This window comes from Anomaloglossus baeobatrachus, chromosome 4 (genome assembly GCF_048569485.1).
Source record: "Anomaloglossus baeobatrachus isolate aAnoBae1 chromosome 4, aAnoBae1.hap1, whole genome shotgun sequence".
Taxonomy (NCBI): Eukaryota; Metazoa; Chordata; class Amphibia; order Anura; family Aromobatidae; genus Anomaloglossus; species Anomaloglossus baeobatrachus.
Window position 1 is genome coordinate 23,083,309 of NC_134356.1, and position 19,651 is coordinate 23,102,959.

Sequence of the window (19,651 nt, forward strand, 5' to 3'; positions counted from 1 at the left end):
GTGTTTTAGATCGTTGTCATGTTGGAATGTACATCTATGTCCCATGCGCAGCTTCTGGGCTAATGAGTGCAAATTTAACTCCAGTATTTGCTGATAATGTGCTGCATTCATCTTTCCTTCAACTGTGACCAAGTTTCCTGTGCCTTTGTAGCTCACACATCCCCACATCATCAGTGATCCACCTCCGTGCTTTACAGTAGGAATGGTGTTCCTTTCATCATAGGCCTTGTTGACTCCTCTCCAAATGTAATGTTTATGGTTGTGGCCAAGAAGTTTGATTTTGGTCTCATCACTCCAAATTACCTTGTTCCAGAAGTTTGGAGGCTGGTCTCTGTGCTGTTTGGAGGCTTGTCTCTGTGCTATTTGGCATATTGTAGATGAGATACTTTGCAGCATTTGCGCAGTAATGGTTTTCTTCTGGCGACTCAACCATGCAGCCCATTTTTCTTCAAGTTCCTCCTTATTGTGCTTCTTGAAGCAGCCGCACCACTAGTTTTCAGTGAGTCCTGTATTTCAGCTGATGTTATTTGTGGGTTTTTCTCTGCATCCTGAAAAATCTTCCTGGCAGTTGTGGCCGAAATGTTTGTTGGTCTACCTGATCATGGTTTGGTTTTTACAGAGCCTCTGATTTTCCATTTGTTAATCACAGTTTGAACACTGCTGACAGGCATTATCAATTCCTTGGATATCTTTTTGTATCCCTTTCCTGTTTTATACAGTTCAACTATCTTTTCCCATAGATCCGTTGACAATTCTTTTGCATTCCCCATGACTCACAATCCAGAAACGTCAGTGACTGGATGAAAGATGCAAGAGTCTGGATACCAGAAAGTCGCTCAGCTTTCATGCACACACACTGATTACAAGCAAACAGGTCACAGGTGAGGGTCTTACCTTTATTAGCCATTCAAACCTATTTGTGTCAACTTCTGTGCATGTTATCAGGCCAAAATCACCAGGGTATGTGGACTTTTGATCAGGGTCATTTGCACGCTTTTGGTTGTCATTATGATATAAAAAGATAAAACACAGTAGTTTGAAAATAAATGGCTTCACCCAACCACTAACCATGAGTGGAAAAAAAGATTGTGTTATCATTCATATTCTCCAACAAAAGGCCAAGAAGGCAAAAAATCTGCTGGGGTGTGTACACATTTGCGCACAACTTTATGTGTAGTAGTAGTAATAATAGTAGCAGTAGCAGTGGTAATAGTAATGGTATAGTAGCAGTAGTATGTCATCAGAATGTGTAATAGTAGTGGTAATAATAGTAGCAGTTTAATAGTAATGGTATAGTAGTAGTACGGTAGTAGTATCATCATCAGTATTAGTAATAATAATAGTAGTATCATCATCAGTATGCATAATAGTAGTGGTAATAATAGTAGCAGTGTAATAGTAATGGTGTAGTAGTAGTAGTAGTATCATCATCAGTATGTGTGATAGTAGTGGTAATAATAGTAGCAGTGTAAAAGTAATGGTATAGTAGTAGTATCATCATCAGTATGGGTAATAGCAGTGTTGATAATAGTAGCAATGTAATAGTAATGGTTTAGTAGTAGTACGGTAGTAGTAGTAGTAGTAGTAGTAGTATCATCAGTATGTGTAGTAGTAGTGGTAATAATAGTAGCAATGTAATAGTAATGGTATAGTAGTAGTATGGTAGTAGTAGTAGTATCATCAGTATGTGTAATAGTAGTGGTAATAATAACAGCAGTGTAATACTAATGGTATAGTAGTAGTAGTATCATCATCATTATGTGTGATAGTAGTAATAATAGTAGCAGTGTAATAGTAATGGTATAGTAGCAGTACGGTAGTAGTAGTATCATCAGTATGTGTAATAGTAGTGGTAATAATAGTAGCAGTGTAATAGTAATGGTATAGTAGTAGTACGGTAGTAGTAGTAGTAGTAGTAGTATCATCAGTATGTGTAATAGTAGTGGTAATAATAGCAGCAGTGTAATAGTAATGGTATAGTAGTAGTAGTATCTTCATCATTATGTGTGACAGTAGTGGTAATAATAGCAGCAGTGTAATAGTAATGGTATAGTAGTAGTACGGTAGTAGTAGTAATATCATCATCAGTATGTGTAATAGTAGTGGTAATAATAGTAGCAGTGTAATAGTAATGGTATAGTAGTAGTACGGTAGTAGTAGTATCATCAGTATGTGTAATAGTAGTGGTAATAATAGCAGCAGTGTAATAGTAATGGTATAGTAGTAGTAGTATCATCATCATTATGTGTGACAGTAGTGGTAATAATAGCAGCAGTGTAATAGTAATGGTATAGTAGTAGTACGGTAGTAGTAGTAATATCATCATCAGTATGTGTAATAGTAGTGGTAATAATAGTAGCAGTGTAATAGTAATGGTATAGTAGTAGTACGGTAGTAGTAGTATCATCAGTATGTGTAATAGTAGTGGTAATAATAGCAGCAGTGTAATAGTAATGGTATAGTAGTAGTACGATAGTAGTAGTAGTAGTAGTAGTATCATCTTCATTATGTGTGATAGTAGTGGTAATAATAGCAGCAGTGTAATAGTAATGGTATAGTAGTAGTACGGTAGTAGTAGTAGTAGTAGTAGTATCATCATCATTATGTGTGATAGTAGTGGTAATAATAGCAGCAGTGTAATAGTAATGGTATAGTAGTAGTACGATAGTAGTAGTAGTAGTAGTAGTAGTAGTATCATCTTCATTATGTGTGATAGTAGTGGTAATAATAGCAGCAGTGTAATAGTAATGGTATAGTAGTAGTACGGTAGTAGTAGTAGTAGTAGTAGTATCATCATCATTATGTGTGATAGTAGTGGTAATAATAGCAGCAGTGTAATAGTAATGGTATAGTAGTAGTACGATAGTAGTAGTAGTAGTAGTAGTAGTAGTATCATCTTCATTATGTGTGATAGTAGTGGTAATAATAGCAGCAGTGTAATAGTAATGGTATAGTAGTAGTACGGTAGTAGTAGTATCATCATAAGTATGTGTAATAGTAGTGGTAATAATAGTAGCAGTGTAATAGTAATGGTGTTGTAGTAGTAGTGATGGTATTGAAATAGTAGTTTGTACTATTATTACTATTAATTTTAATAACTGTAATAACAAAATAATTATTGGTAGAACAATAACAATACCATCTTAGTAACATAGTGGTGATAATAGTGTAATTTCAGTAGCACAGGTTGTATGACAATGAGTAATAATATTAGTAATAGTAGTGATAGAACAATCCCAACTGCAAAACAAGTTGTGGCGCAGTGTAATACGGCCGGAATACAATGATTAGTAAATCTCTTATATCCATACTTTATTCACAGCAGAACAGAGATCACATTCCACAGAACAATATCGGTCGTTAGTCTTGTCGCTTGTGCGCATGGATTTCTCCAGAATCCCTCAATCTTCTGACCATATGAGTATGTTATGTGCTGTAGATGGTGGAATATTCAAGGTGTTGTAATTTTACATTGAGGAACTATATTTTCCTGAAATTGTTCCACAATTTTTAGATACAGTTGTTCACAGATCAGTGACCTCCGACCATCTTTGCCTGAGAGACTCTGCCTCTCTAACACGCTCTTTTCATACACAGTCATGTGACTAAGCAGCAGTGATTGTAGAAGTATCATCATTACTACCGATAGTAGTAATAATCATAGAGGTGTTAAAGCAAAGGTGGTAAGCCTGAATGACGCCAAGAACACTAATACTAGTAGGAAAGTAATAACTAATGGAGGGGTTCTCCAATCTCAGATGAAAAGTCCACTGTCTGCCTATATGGCCTGGAGACTGCCGAGTCAGACCGTCTGGTGCACGCTCTGTTACGGTTACTCGCTATTCCCATGAGGTCGGCGGCCTTCATGTGATTTGCACAGTTGCCGTCACCTGCCCACTAGTCTTGTCTGACATTTCTCACTGTCTGGCACCGGCAGAGAAAGGTCAAAAACTTTGAGTTGAGTAAAAAGTTTTCCACATTTCAAGCTGATATTGCCATAACTAGGAGAAAATGATGGAAGTAACAATAGTTCTCATGGAGGTATTAGTAATGATAGTAGTGGGATTACCATCACTGGCCAGACTAGCCGTGCGAGAACAGGGCTTATGGCATTGATGGTGTAGTATTATTAATATTATTAATAATAATTGCAATAGTAGTAGTGGTATTATTAGGACAAGAATGTTATATTACTAGTGTTATTTTATTTTTACTCTATGCAGCAGTTTTATCTGTTACATTATTATTATTCTTATTATTATTATTATCATTTCTTATTATTATATATTTATTATTTCTGTGTTATAATTATTATTTTGTGTTTTTTTTACTTATGTATTATTATTATTATTATTATTATTGCTATAATCATTACTTTAATATAGAAGTTATGTATTATTATTTGTAATAGTAGTAGTAGTAGTAGCAGTAGTATTACTAGTATTATTATTATTATTATTAGCATTATTTCTTATATATTTATTTTTTCTGAATTAATATTATTATAATGTATAGCATTATTAATACATTAATATGGGAATTGTATTATTTATTATTATTATTATGTTGATATATTTTATTTTTGGGAATTAATATGATTATAATTTGTAGCATTATCAATATATTATTATTATTATTATTATTATTGATATTATTATTATTAATAATAATAATTATAATACTACGTTATGTATTATTACATATTTATTTTTTATTTGTGAACTAATTTTTTATAATATAGCATTATTTATATATTATTATTGATATTATTACATGTTTATTTATGTATTTTTATTATCATTTTTATTTTCTATATATTATTATTACTACATATTTATTGCTTATTTTTGTAGTTTTATTTTTATTTTCATTATTTTTATATTATTATTACTTTTAGCATTATTTCTATATTATATTAGCATTACATTTTTGTTCTTATTTATTTATAATTTTATTAATTGCATTTTCTATATATTATTATGATTACCTATTAAGGTCTAATTTGTGTATTATTATAATTATTTTTTATTATTATCATTATTACCATTAGTTATACTACTACTACTATTATTATTATTATTATCATCGTCGTCAGTTTTAGGCTTTTATTAGTCTATTTTCACCAGATTCTTGACATTAATTGGCCTCCTAGGAATTTCCTGTGTGTGAAGTGTCCTTGTGAGCCCCAGCAGTCAGGGATGAGTGATTATTATCCTTGTAGACCATTTCAGAAGATGCGATTAAAATAGGAGGTGAAGCACGAGACCCTCCTGTGCTGCATAATTAGGTGTAATGGTGTCAGGCAGCTCCTGAGAGGCACCTGATTTTTATTATTGTACCTGCACCCCCATAACCATGCTGATTAATGATGTGCGTCTGGGCAATAATCAGTAAAGGTGACGGTGCCCACGTGGTTTGCGTCGGTGCCCACGTGGTTGGTGCCCACATGGTTGGTGTCGGTGCCCACGTTGTGCCGATGCCCACGTTGTGCCGGTGCCCACATTGTGCTGGTGCAACACATTGTGCCCGTGCCCACATTGTGCTGGTGCCCACATTGTCTCGGTGCCCACATTGTGTCAGTGCACACATTGTGCCGGTGCTCATATTGTGCCGGTGCCCACGTTGTATCAGTGCCCACGTTGTCCCGGTGCCCATATTGTGCCAGGGCAAACATGGTTTCGGTGCCCATGTTGTGCTGGTGCCCACATTGTGCCAGTGCACACATTGTGTCGGTGCCCACGTTATGCCGGTGCCCACGTTGTGCCGGTGACCACATTGTGTCGGTGCCCACAGTATGCCGGTGCCCATGTTGTGTCGGTGCCCACATTGTGTCGGTGCCCACGTGCCGGTGTCCACGTTGTGCCGGTGCTTACATTGTGCCGGTGCCCACGTTGTGCCGGTGCCCACATTGTGCCGGTGCCCACGTTGTGTCAACGCTGCCTTTTAGGATTAGATACAGCTGGGATGTCTCTTCTGTGCGGTCTTTGATTTTCCGAGGAGGGAATATGTTTTTTTTCCTCTCCTTGTTGTGAATGTTCCTATCACACAGAATAAATATCGCCATGTTGTGCAGGGAGCTGACACCGGCAGCTGTTATCTGTCCTATAAACCGCCCCGGCGTGCTAAACTCCCATTCAGGATAATAATATCTGCTAACGGTGCCCCGCAGTTTGTGGGCAGAAGAGACAAGTTTCATCACGCCGGCTGCCGCGCTCCACATGTAATTATTCTGAGTGGAGATGAGTTCTTGTAAAGGTGATGTGAAGGGCGCCGGAGGGCTCCGCCGCTCGCTCCGCGCCGTCCGAGGAACCTCATTAGCATGGATCATGTTGTGAAGGAGCATTGTTTCTTCTTGTGTGTTTCTCATGAGCTTTCACCCGAGATGCTTTACCTGCCAGGATCCTGGCGGATGAGTCTCCCGCGTGAGCGCCGGCTGGCAGCTAACGACAGCTGACTCCTCTTACCCTCCCGCCACCGAGAAATGAAGAGTCTTCCCAAAAGCCCCGGTCTTCTACGCTCTCCGCCTATAACGCTGCATGAAAATTCCTTTAAAGAGGAATTAAGGAGGTCTTCTAATTTTACTCATTGATTTTCTATGAATGTCTGACCGGTGGGGTCCAAGAAGGACGCGATGGTGGTATCTTATTGGGTCTACCACTGCCCAACTATGTCAGGATCTCAAATCCTAGAGCCCACGATCGATCAATCACTGGGATCACACTGATCAGTTGGAAGAACACAAAATAAATAATGAATAAAAGGCAAATTGGACAGAATTTCACACAAAACCCCAAAATTGTCCAGACAAAATTGTTGTCCCCCTCAATTTAATATTTGATTGCACACCTTTGGAATAAATACCTACAATCAGTCTCTTCCTATAACCGTCCATAAACGTCTTATTCCTCTCACCTGGAATTTCGGACTCTTCTTTATAAACTGCTCCAAGTCTCTCATATCTGAAGGTGTCTTCTCGTCTCGTCTCTTCTCATCTCGTCTCTTTTCGTTTCTTCTCTTCTCGTCTCTTCTCGTCTCGTCTCTTCTCTTCTCGTCTCTTCTCATCTCGTCTCTTCTCATCCCGTCTCTTCTCGTCTCGTCTCTTCTCATCTCGTCTCTTCTCGTCTCTTCTCGTCTCTTCTCTTCTCGTCTCTTCTCGTCTCTTCTCTTCTCGTCTCTTCTCTTCTCGTCTCTTCTCGTCTCTTTTCGTTTCTTCTCGTCTCGTCTCTTCTCATCTCGTCTCTTTTAGTTTCTTCTCTTCTCGTCTCGTCTCGTCTCTTCTCGTCTCTTCTCTTCTCTTCTCGTCTCTTCTCGTCTCTTCTCGTCTCTTCTCGTCTCGTCTCGTCTCGTCTCGACTCTTCTCGACTCTTCTCGACTCTTCTCGTCTCTTCTCGTCTCTTCTCGTCTCTTCTCGTCTCTTCTCGTCTCTTCTCGTCTCTTCTCGTCTCTTCTCGTCTCTTCTCTTCTCGTCTCTTCTCGTCTCGTCTCTTCTCGTCTCTTCTCGTCTCTTCTCATCTTTTCTCTTCTCGTCTCTTCTTGTTTCTTCTCGTCTCGTCTCTTCTCTTCTCGTCTCTTCTCGTCTCTTCTCTTCTCGTCTCTTCTCGTCTCTTCTCTTCTCGTCTCCCAACAATCTTAAGATCTCTACACAGGTGTCAATGGGATTTAGATCCGGACTCATTGCTGCCACTTCAGGACTCTCCAGCGCTTTCTTTCCATCCATTTCTGGGGCTTCTTAAAGTGTTTGGGGTCACTGTCCTGCTGGAAGACCCATGACCTAGGACACACCCATCATTCTGACACTGGGGTCTACATTGCCACCCAAAATCCTCTGGTAATCCTCAGATTTCATGATGTCTTAAACACACACAGGCACCCAGTGCCAGAGGCAGCAAAATAACCCAAAAGATCTTTGACCTCCACCATACCTGACTGTAGGTCCTGTGTTCTTTTCTTTATAGGACTCATTATATTTTCGGTAAACAGTAGAATGATGCACTTTACCAAAAAGCTGTATCTTGGTCTCATCTGTCCACAAGATACTTTCCCAGAAGGATTTTGGTTACTCATGCACATTTTGGCTTTTTGTTGTCTCCGTGTCAGCAGTGGGGTCCTCCTGGGTCTCCCGCATAGCGTTTCATTAAATTCAGATGTGAATGGATAGTTCACACTGACACTGATGCCCCCTGAGCCTCCAAGACGGCTTCAATTTCTTTGTCGCTTGATTGAGGCTTATCCACCATCCGGACTATCCTGCGTTGCAGTCTTTTATCAGTTTTCCTCTGCCATCCACATCCAGGGAGATTAGCTACAGTGCCATGGGTTGTAAACTTCTTGATTTTGTTGCTCACTGTGGACAAATGAATATCAATATCTCTGGAGATGGAATTGTAACTTTGAGATTCTTGATATTTTTCAACAATTTTGGTTCTCAAGTCCTCAGACAGTTTTCTTCTCCTCTTTCTGTCCTCCATGCTTAGTGTGGCCCACACAGACACACAATTGAAAGACTGAGTCAACTTCTCCCCTTTTTATCTGGTTTCCGATGTGATTTCCATATTGCCCACACCTGTTATTTGCCACAGGTTAGTTTGAACGAGCCTCACAGGCTTGAAACAATTTTGTAAAGATGCCAACAATTTTGTCCAGCTCATGGTGCATTTTTTTTGTTTTTTTTCGGTGAAATTATATCCAATTTTCTTTTTTTCTCCGTTTTTATTACATGTATATAACAAAACATATAACTGCAATAATTTTCTTGGAAAAATATTTAATTTTCTGGAAAAATTTCAGAGGTGCCAACACTTTCAGCCATGTACTGTATATATATGACCCTACCCAACAGACATTTATATAATTTATATCAATTTTTGGAAAAAAAACCTTTAAGATGCCTAATTTCCAAAACATTTAGCATTTTTTAAAAAGGGGTTAGTCCATAGAATATGTGATAAATAAAAGATATGAGAGGGTCACATACACCAGAACAGTAATTGAATGGAGAGGGGTCGTACAGGGGGACACATCATTCTTGTAATTGTCGGGGTCCCAACTATTGGGCCTTTACAAGCCTTCCGGAGGATAAGTGATAAATATTGTCGATCGGACTCCTTTAAGACGTGGGTTGTGTGTCTATATTTCTACCTGTTGCTTTTAATCTGAGTGTAAATCTTTCCATAATTGTTGCCTTTTTCACTCGAGCCCCGATGTCTGATGATATCGCTGTCAGTGAGCCGTTGCTGTGATGCCAGATGGCTCCGTGTTGCACTGAAATATGGCCATCTGGTGACAAAAAAAGCAAAATCAAAGCTTTTTTTTAATACTGAAATTCTTAAATTATCTATAAGTTCCCTCTTCAGCACTTTTCTTTGGGGGTTTTATGGGTTTTTAATGGGTAAATGAAGCTTTGTTTGAGAGAAGTAGGATATAGCACCTGCAGGAGCGGGGTAACGGGCACTCTGTTCATTTATGGCATATTTTACAAAATATTGGTTCTACTTTTGTAATAGTACAATTTTCCTAAGAGTACAATGAATGTGTAGTGCTGGCATCCCTGCAGGGACGCCAACTTACTCACCACCTTGGCCAGGTTGCCTCCTCCCCTCTGACGTGCGGCCGTCCACGTGTGCTCCTGCTTCCTCCTCTGCCCTGGGCCTGTGCATGCAGCTCTGGTCCCCCAGGAGTGCGCCGGTGTTCCTGCAGAGACGCCAGCTTAGGCTGCTTTCACACCTCCGGTTTCTGCAATGCGCTACAATCCGGCACTTTGCAGGAAAATCGCAACCGTTTTTTTTTGCTGCCGGTTGCGTTTTTCCTGCATATACTTTAATTAGTGCCGCATTGTGCCGCATGGCCTTGCGTTCCGTCCGGTTTTTGCCGCATACGGCAGATTTAGCCGATGCGGCAGCCGGATGGAACGTTGCCTGGCACGTTTTTTCGCGCGGCAAAAAAAAACCGCATTGCGCCGCATTCGGCCGATGCGGCACATTTTTCAATGCATGCCTATGGCGGCCGGATGCGGCGCGATGCGGCAATAACCGCATCCGGCCGTCGCATGCGGTTTTTGCCACTGCGTATGTGAAGCCCCGCAGGTGCAGTGTCGGTGTCGGTGCGTTACCTTCAGGGACTCCACGTTGCTGGATCTCCGTCACTGGTAGGAAATCTTCTTGTTTGATCGTGACGCCACTCTCAGTATTGCGGTCAGTGGGGACCGCCACTGCAGGTTAGGGGACGCCTGGGGCTGATGGTGGGTGCAGTCGGATGTAGTAGCCTCCTGAGAGTGAGGCAAGCCCCAGGGCCCTGTGTAGGTTTGTAGTACCACAAGTCGCAGAATAACCACACAGGCAGGAATGTCTTTCAAGGGCTTTACTCACATTTGATGGCAGGGTGAGTAGCCCGGGCGTAGCTGGGATGAACCAGATGGGAACCAGGTATCCTTCAGGCTGACTTTATGAGGGTGACTACTGACTCGCCTTCCTTAGCCCTTGGTGGTTTGGGGTGACCCCGACTTTGAGTCCCTATGGGGGTCGCCCAGGGAAGATGCTGCAGCCTCTCTCCCCCTTTTGGTTGCCGTTTGCTTGTTCCCCGGACCAGGCCACTCCAGCTGCTTGCCTCCTGTGACCTATGGGCCCTCACTGTGGTTACGTGGCTGCGGCTTTTGTGGTGTTGGGGTGTGGGCTTTGAGAGCCCCACACCGGCAGGTTTAGCAGAAGAAAGCTGGATCTATCTTCGCTTCGGGATCTGCCGCCCGGTTGGGCCTGGTGCTCTCTAGCAGTCTCCTTACTTCCCACTCCGTGCACTCCCTAGCTGAAGCTGGCTTTCAGGTAGCACTCCTAGTTGACCGTTCTCCCCCGTCTGTAGCCACTGCGCGGACGCTGTCAGATTGCACAGCTCCAGGGATCTGCTCCTCACTTGAGCTCCCTGGACTCTACACTGAACTGGCTCACTGCTCCTCCTCTCCTGTTCTTGCCTACGCCACCTAGCAACCAGACTCTCCACCACACCCCTTGAGAGGAGATGGAGGCTCTACCCCCTCCACTATTCCAGTGAAGGTGAAGGCTTGCCCCCTCCTGGGATCCCCAGGGGTCCTCTCAAAGGTACATGTGTGAGACCTGATCACTATGCGCCTGTGTTCCACACCCCAGTCAGCCATCTGGATTACCTGTATTGTACTGTCCCCAGCATGGGTGCAGTACTCAGTGGTGCCTGACCAGGTCAGGGGCGCCACACGTATGCTCAGTAGCATGCCGCAAGCGGCAAAAACCGGACTGGCCGCAAAGGAAAAACTTATGCAAAGGATGCGGTGTGTTCACCGCATCCGTTGCATAGCTTGCACAGCCGGATTGAGCCGCAGAGCTCAAGCCGGATGTGTGAAAGCAGCCTTACCGCCCCGGGCAAGTTGCTTCCTCCCCCGCTGCGCTACAGCACGTCAACATGTGCTCCTGCTTCCTCCTCCCAGGGCCTGTACATGCAGCTCAGGTCTCCCGGGAGTGCGCCAGTGTCCCTGCAGGGACGCCAACTTACTCACTGCCTTAGTCAGGTTGCCTCCTCCCCTCTGACTTGCGGCCGTCCATGTTTGCTCCTTCTTTCTCCTCCATCCGGGCCTGTGCACGCAGCTCAGGTCCCCCAGGAGTGCGCCGGTGTTGCTGCAGAGACGCCCACTTACTCACCCCAATGGCCAGGTTGCTTGCTCCCCCGCTGCCCTGCGGCCATCCAGGTGTGCTCCTGCTTCCTCCTATTCCCGGGGCCTGTGTGCACAGCTCAGGTCTCCCGTCAATGCGCCAGTGTCCCTGCAGGAACGCCAACTTACTGCCTTGGCCAGGTTGCTTCCTCCCCCGCTGCCCTGCGGCCATCCACGTGTGCTCCTGCTACCTCCTCCTCCCAGGGCCTGTGCACGCAGCTCAGGTCTCCCAGGAGTGCGCCAGTGTCCCTGCAGAGACGCCAACTTACTCACCGCCATGGCCAGGTTGCTTCCTCCCCCACTGCCCTGCGGCCATCCAGGTGTGCTCCTGTTTCCTCCTATTCCCAGGGCCTGTATGCACAGCTCAGGTCTCCCGACAGTGCGCCAGTGTCCCTGCAGGAACGCCCCAACTTACTCACCGCCATGGCCAGGTTGCTTCCTCCCCCACTGCCCTGCGGCCATCCAGGTGTGCTCCTGTTTCCTCCTATTCCCAGGGCCTGTATGCACAGCTCAGGTCTCCCGACAGTGCGCCAGTGTCCCTGCAGGAACGCCCCAACTTACTCACCGCCATGGCCAGGTTGCTTCCTCCCCCACTTCCCTGCGGCCGTCCACATGTCCTCCTGCTTCCTCTTTCCCTCGGGGCCTGTGCACGCAGCTCAGGTCTCCTGGGAGTGTGCTTAGGGCATGTGCGTGCACTCTGGTTCTCCTCTTAAAGAGCCGGAGCACTATTCCTAGGAAATACCTCTCAGCCATAGGCACTCTGTATTTAAGGCACCCTTCCATTAGGGGAGGTGCCTGCGCAGTGTCCTTAGTTTGGTTACCAGTCTGTTAGCTAGTTGTCAGGTCCTGTTTATCCCTGTGTCAGTCACCTGTACCTGCCTTCCTATACCTTTCTCTCCCTGCCGTGCTCACGATATCTGTCCGTACCTGCCTGTCTGTGCCCTAGCCATCCCGCCTGTACCTGCCTGCACCTGTCTCCCTACTGGAGTCCATCTCTTGTCCTGCAGGTCAGCTGCCACAGCCGCCGGTCACTGCCCTGGAAGTGGTACCTGGCGTTTGCCTTGCGGTAGGCGCTTAGTTAAGCCCAGGTACCCCCTGTGGTCCAGTGGGTCCAATACTCCCACTCACAGCCTCTACACCGGCCGTGGCCGTTACAGACTGCACAGGCCAATATTGTTTGGACCAGGGAGAGTGGTGGAGATGGTGGGTGAGGTTCTGGGCACAAGGAAAAATAAGACAGGACACCCGCCAGTTGTGTCAGTTAGTATATAGATGTATATACTCACCCCTCATCCTGATCAGAGATCTCTCGTTAGACTAAAATTCCGTATAACATAAAGAAGAAGAAGAGAAAACTTCCCATCCGTCTCCGAGCTGCGACCTTTTCCTGCGCCTGCTCTTTCCTCATTATTTTCCGCCTGCTTTCCCTGGGCTGTTCTGTCATTTGATATAGCGGCGAGGCAGGATATTCTTGGCCGATTTTATAAATATGAGAATTTTTTTGTTTTCCTTTTAAATGAGCCTTCAAAATCCTGAGCGAGCAATCACGCCGTAACCTTCAGCTCGGTGCAAATAAAGCAATGATTTGGCTCCGCGCAATTACCATTTGTTATGTGGGGAATGTGGGACGCCCGCAGGTTGCTCAATTTTCTCCCATTGCGGCTGTTTTTATGGTAAATATCTCTGGCGCACAGACTAAAAAATTGCCGTACTACTGAGGCCGGCAGACAGATGGGCGTGATGCATAGTTAATGCTACGGCGCGGATTTGTAGAGTAAATGTGTTGCATCCAGGGTCATTGAGTATAGCGGGATTGTGACTACAGGCAACAATGCGAAAGTCTATAAATAAGATCTGAACACAAAACTTATCTAACTTCTTAGGTAAACACTAATTCTAGAACCTTAGCGTTTCTTCAACGAAACGTGGGTGGGGGAGGGGGCTCTGGTAGGGTCCGAATCCATAATACAATTTACGTATCACCAGAGACTCTAGTAAGGGGCAATAGTCATTATTAGAATAGCGGCAAATCAGGTCCATGAAAACAGGTTTCAGTCATATAGATGACGTTCATCAGTGACCATGTTGCTGAGGGAAACTTGCCTAAGGAGGATGGAGTGCAGAGCTAAACAAGCAGTGTCCACTGCTATCGTAACATCTCTACATGTGTTCTTCTCCAACCATCCTATATACCAGACCACTCCTCCAACTATCCTGTATATCAGATCACTCCTTCTCCGACTATCCTGTATACCAGACCACTCCTTCTCCAACTATACTGTGTACCAGACCACTCCTTCCCTGACCATCCTGTATACAAGACAACTCTGTCTCTGACTATCCTTTATACCAAACCACTTATTTTCTGACTATCCTATATACCAGACCACTCCTTCTCTCACTATCCTATATACCAGACCACTCCTTCTCCAACTATCCTGTATACCAGACCACTCCTTCTCTGACTATCCTGTATACCAAACCACTCCTTTTTTGACTATCCTATATACCAGACCACTCCTTCTCCATCTATCCTGTATACCAGACCACTCCTTCTCTGACTTACCTATATACCAGACCACTCCTTCTCTGACTATACTCTATGCCAGACCACTCCTTCTCTGACTATCCTGTATACCAGACCATTTCCTCTCTGACTATCCTATATACCAGACCACTCCTTCTCTGACTATCCTTTATACCAGACCACTCCTTCTCCAACTATCCTGAATACCAGACCACTCCTTCTCTGACTATCCTGTATACCAGACAACTCCTTTTTTGACTATCCTATATACCAGACCACTCCTTCTCCAACTATCCTGTATTCCAGACCGCTCCTTCTCTGACTATCCTATATACCAGACCACTCCTCCATCTATCCTGTATACCAGACCACTCCTTCTCTGATTAACCTGTATACCAGACCACTCCTTCTCCAAATATCCTATATACCAGACCACTCCTTCTCTGACTATACTCTATGCCAGACCACTCCTTCTCTGACTATCCTGTATACCAGACCACTCCTTCTCTGATTAACCTGTATACCAGACCACTCCTTCTCCAAATATCCTATATACCAGACCACTCCTTCTCTGACTATCCTGTATACCAGACCACTCCTTCTCCGACTATCCTGTATATCAGACCACTCCTTCTCTGACTATCCTATATGCCAGACGACGCCTCCTCCGACTCTTCTATATACCAGACCACTATAAATACTTTGACAATAAAAGATTGGTTGGAGATTGACTTGTTTGTATTATGTGTATATGATACGTCTTGACTCTTGTGTAATATATTTTCTTCTTTTTCAGGTGTAAATGATTTCTAGGAAGTAGTCAACTGAGAGTTGACCTGAGACGCAGCCATGAATAATACTAGCTTCGCCAATGTGTCCACAGACAACAGGACCATGATGGGGAGTCCTTACAAGACTGTGGAGGTTGTGTTCATTGTCATCGTGGCCGGATCGCTTAGCCTGGTGACCGTTATTGGAAATATCTTGGTAATGGTCTCCATAAAAGTTAATCGGCATCTACAGACAGTCAATAATTATTTTCTGTTCAGCTTGGCATGTGCTGATCTAATTATTGGGGTCTTCTCCATGAACCTCTATACGTTGTACACTGTGATTGGTTACTGGCCATTAGGGCCTGTGGTTTGTGACCTTTGGCTGGCTCTGGACTATGTCGTCAGCAATGCCTCGGTCATGAACCTTCTGATCATCAGCTTTGACCGATACTTCTGCGTGACAAAGCCACTGACCTATCCAGTGAGAAGAACCACCAAAATGGCTGGCATGATGATCGCCGCAGCTTGGGTCTTGTCCTTTATTCTGTGGGCACCAGCTATACTCTTTTGGCAATTCATTGTTGGTGGACGAACTGTTAAAGAAGGAGAATGCTACATTCAGTTCTTCTCCAACGCTGCCGTCACATTTGGCACTGCTATTGCAGCATTTTACTTGCCAGTCATTATTATGACCATATTATACTGGCAAATATCTCGTGCCAGTAAGAGCAGAATAAAAAAAGACAAGAAGGAACCCACCACCAGTCAAGATCCCATATCTCCGAGCAACGTCCAAGGGAAAATTGTCAAACCAAACAATAACAACCTATCGGCCATCGAGGATGGTTTGGATCACAGCAAAATCCAGAACGGAAAAGCTTCGAGAAATTCCGTCACTGAAAATTGTGTCCAGACGGAAGGGGAGGAGAAAGAGATCTCCAACGACTCCACTTCCGTAAGTGTGGTCGGATCAAACGCCAAGGAAGACGAAAGTGCCAAAGATGTTCCTCAGGCTTCGGGATCTCAAGTCTTCCCAAAAGTTGACAACTCCAAGATGGCATGTATAAGAATTGTTACGAAATCCCAAAAGGGTGATTGTGGGTCTACAAGTGGCACCACTACGGAGATTGTCCCCAAAACTAACGGTCGGAACGGAGAAGACAAGCAGAACATCGTGGCTCGAAAGATCGTAAAGATGACTAAACAGCCGGCCAAAAAGAAAATTCCGCCTTCCAGGGAAAAGAAAGTGACAAGGACTATCTTGGCTATTCTTCTAGCGTTCATTATCACCTGGACACCTTATAACGTCATGGTTTTAATCAACACTTTTTGTGACGTGTGTATCCCCAACACCGTGTGGACAATTGGCTATTGGCTTTGCTATATCAACAGCACCATCAACCCTGCTTGCTACGCCCTTTGCAATACCACTTTTAAGAAAACTTTCAAACATCTCCTAATGTGTCAATACAAAAACATTGGCTCGGCAAGGTAAAAAAAAAACAAAAACAAAAAAAAAAACAACAAAAAATAAAAGGTGGAGATACCATTGAAATTTTATGCCATAGCACTTTACACTCGATTATGGAATGTGCATTCTAGGATCCTACTTCCGGCACAGACCCCGAGGATCACGTCCACCCACTGCACTTATATATTCATTCTCGGACCGGGTATAGGTGGACCTGGCTTCTGCTTTTTGATTTAAAAAAATAAAAAAAACACAAAAAACACAAAAGTAAAAACTTCAAAGGGCTTTCGGGGTCCATTCATTTTCACGTCTGTATTATTACCATACATATTTTTACGTGTTTCGAGACTAAGTCTAAGTTTCGAGATCTCAACCTACCGGACTGAACAAATGAAAAACAAAAAAAAAAAAATCACTTTATAAAGCTTTGGGGATTAAAAACTTATCCTTTGACTTTTTTTGTGGATATACTGAGACACCTCAAGTTCTACGCAGCGTTAAAACTGGCTCTTCTGTGCCTCTGTGTCTTTGGTGACTGTATTCAAAAAAATGTAACTCAAGTTTTTTGCCCTTTGGGGTCTATGTTAGAGCTTCCTGAAAAACAAAAAACAAAAAAAACAACAAAAAAAAATAGCCAAGCAAATAATATATATAAGATGTTTTGTGTTCATGGCACAGATAAGTAACCTTTCGTACTTGAGTCGCTGCTGATATTCATTTTCCTTCAACCGGGGGATGATTTTCAGCAACAAATCGTCTACGTAACTCCCATAGTCCATTTTACATAAAAAAAAAATGATTGATATATTCCAATGTGAAACGACTTAACCCATCCACATCTACTAAATGGTCATTGTAAAAGTCCTGACGCTTACAAAGTGGTTTCTGGGAATTGTTACATAGCTGATATCATTATAGGCATGGGTATATTGACCATATAAAAGAAGGATTTTTTTTTTTTTTTAAATTTATCAAAAAAATATTTTATTTTTTTTAAATTTGCACAGCTACCTTAATCTCATCAAGTCGAAGACTGATTGCCTTTTTCCGTTCTAATAGTGCATTATTCCTTTAAAGGGACCCATTAATTATGTACAATATGTATCTTAAAAGGGTCATTTCGGCTGGGGGACATTATCAAAAATACTAAATCGGAAATTAAAGGAGCCACCAAGGATTAGAAAACTGTTTTTTTTCCTAAAAACCACATTTCTCTACAGGTTGTGTGTGGTATTGCAGTTTAGTCCCATTCCCGTCAATGGAGTACAGCTGTAATATCATACCCAACCCGCGTAGAGCTGTTGCACTTGTTTTTTATTTTATGTTTTTTCCAGTCCTATATGACTCTTTTATTCCTAAACTTTTTATTTCTAAAAACAGCACCACATTTCTTTACAGGTAGAGTGTGGTATTGCAGTTTATTCCCATTGCTGTCAATGGAATTCAGCTGTAATATCATACCCAACCCGCGTAGAGATGTTGCACTGTTTTTTTTATTTTATGTTTTTTTTTAATCCTGTATGACTTCTTTATTCCTAAACTTTTTTTTAAAAAAAAAAACAGCGCCACATTTCTTTACAGGTTGTATTTGGTATTGCAGTTTAGTCCCATTCCTGTCAATGCAGTACAGCTGTAATATCATACCCAACCCGCCTACAGTTGTTGCACTGGTTTTTTTTATGTTTTTTCACAATCCTATATGACTCCTTTATTCCTAAACTTTTTTTTCTGAAAACAGTGCCACATTTCTATACAGGTTGTGTTTGGTATTGCAGTTTAGCCCCATTGTTGTCAATGGAGTACAGCTGTAATATCATACCCAACCCACGTAGAGATGTTGCACTGTTTTTTTTATTTTTTGTGTTTTTCCAATCCCTTAAGACTCCTTTATTTCTAAACTTTTTTTTCTAAAAACAGCGCCACATTTCTTTACAGGTTGTGCTTGGTATTGCAGTTTAGCCCCATTCCTGTCAATGGAGTACAGCTGTAATATCAGACCCAACTCGCGTACAGATGTTGGACTGTTTTTTTTTATGTTTTTTTTAATCCTGTATGACTCCTTTATTCCTAAACTTTTTTTTTTCTAAAAACAGCGCCACATTTCTATACAGGTTGGGAGTGGTATTGCAGTTTAGCCCCATTCCCGTCAATGGAGTACAGCTGTAATATTAGGCCCAACCTGCCTACAGATGTTGCACTGTTTGTTTTTTTTTTATTTTATGGTTTTTCCAATCCTGTACGACTCTTTTATTCCTAAACTTTTTTTTTTTTGTGGGCACATTCTAGACGGCTTCTTTTTTAACACTGTAATCTGATTGGTTGTTGTGATCAGTTGTCAGTTGCTCTGGATATGGCCCCTCCCACCTTTTTTCAAACCCTTTTAAAGAATTCAAATTTCAAATCTTGTGAAGAATCGTCGTCCGTTAGGTTTGGCGGTTGCCAGGCAACAGCAAAGGCAAAGTCAACGGATTTAGACGTCTGTGTAAACCCGAAATGTTATCAATATTCAATTAAAATCTATTATTGTATAATTGTAAGACGTGTTATGAGATGGGAAAAAAATCCTTGTAGTATTCTACAGGTTCAAGTAATGTAAAATCTCTAAGCAATATGACTATTTGTCTTTTTGGATTTTTTTTTCTTTCATGTATGTACTAATGAAAATTATTACGAAATGTTGAAATGTGTAAAGCTTGCACTTGACAAGATGATAAATATAAAGGACAATTCAGCACGTGCCATCATTCTCATCAATACGGCTTCACGACTGGTCTCGTTCCTAGAGGTGACAATCGATGGAATTCTCACGAGGACGAGGCCCGGCACGCACCATAATCAGGGCATCACCGCGGCCTTGTAACAGTAGAGACGGTTGAGACCCCCATTCATGGTATATGCCCTAAATTCCACCTTTCGAACCCTTACCTATTGGGAAAATAGGGTCATGTGTCTTACATTCGCTGATTAGTCCCAGAATCTCTCATTTTAATCTATGGGGGTCATGGAAAGAGACAAAAATGGAAAGGGTCATATTCACCTATAGGAGTGACGGAAAGAGACATAAAAGGAAAGGGTCATTTTCATCTATAGGGGTCACAAAAAGAGACAAAAAAGGAAAGGGTAATTTTCATCTATGGGGGTCACGGAAAGAGACAAAAAAGGAAAGGGTCATTTTCATCTATAGGGGTCACAAAAAGAGACAAAAAAGG

At 42.6% G+C, this 19,651-nt stretch overlaps 1 protein-coding gene across 1 annotated transcript in view; it reads left to right on the forward strand.

The window, feature by feature from the left end:
• Positions 1–19,181, forward strand: part of CHRM2 (cholinergic receptor muscarinic 2) — a 243,233-nt gene extending 224,052 nt beyond the window's left edge. The window contains exon 3 of the mRNA XM_075343826.1: positions 14,995–19,181. Coding sequence (XP_075199941.1) covers positions 15,048–16,466 — 1,419 coding nt within the window. The 5' untranslated portion in view covers positions 14,995–15,047 and the 3' untranslated portion in view covers positions 16,467–19,181. The remainder of the gene's footprint in view (positions 1–14,994) is intronic.
• Positions 19,182–19,651: the final 470 nt, after the last annotated feature.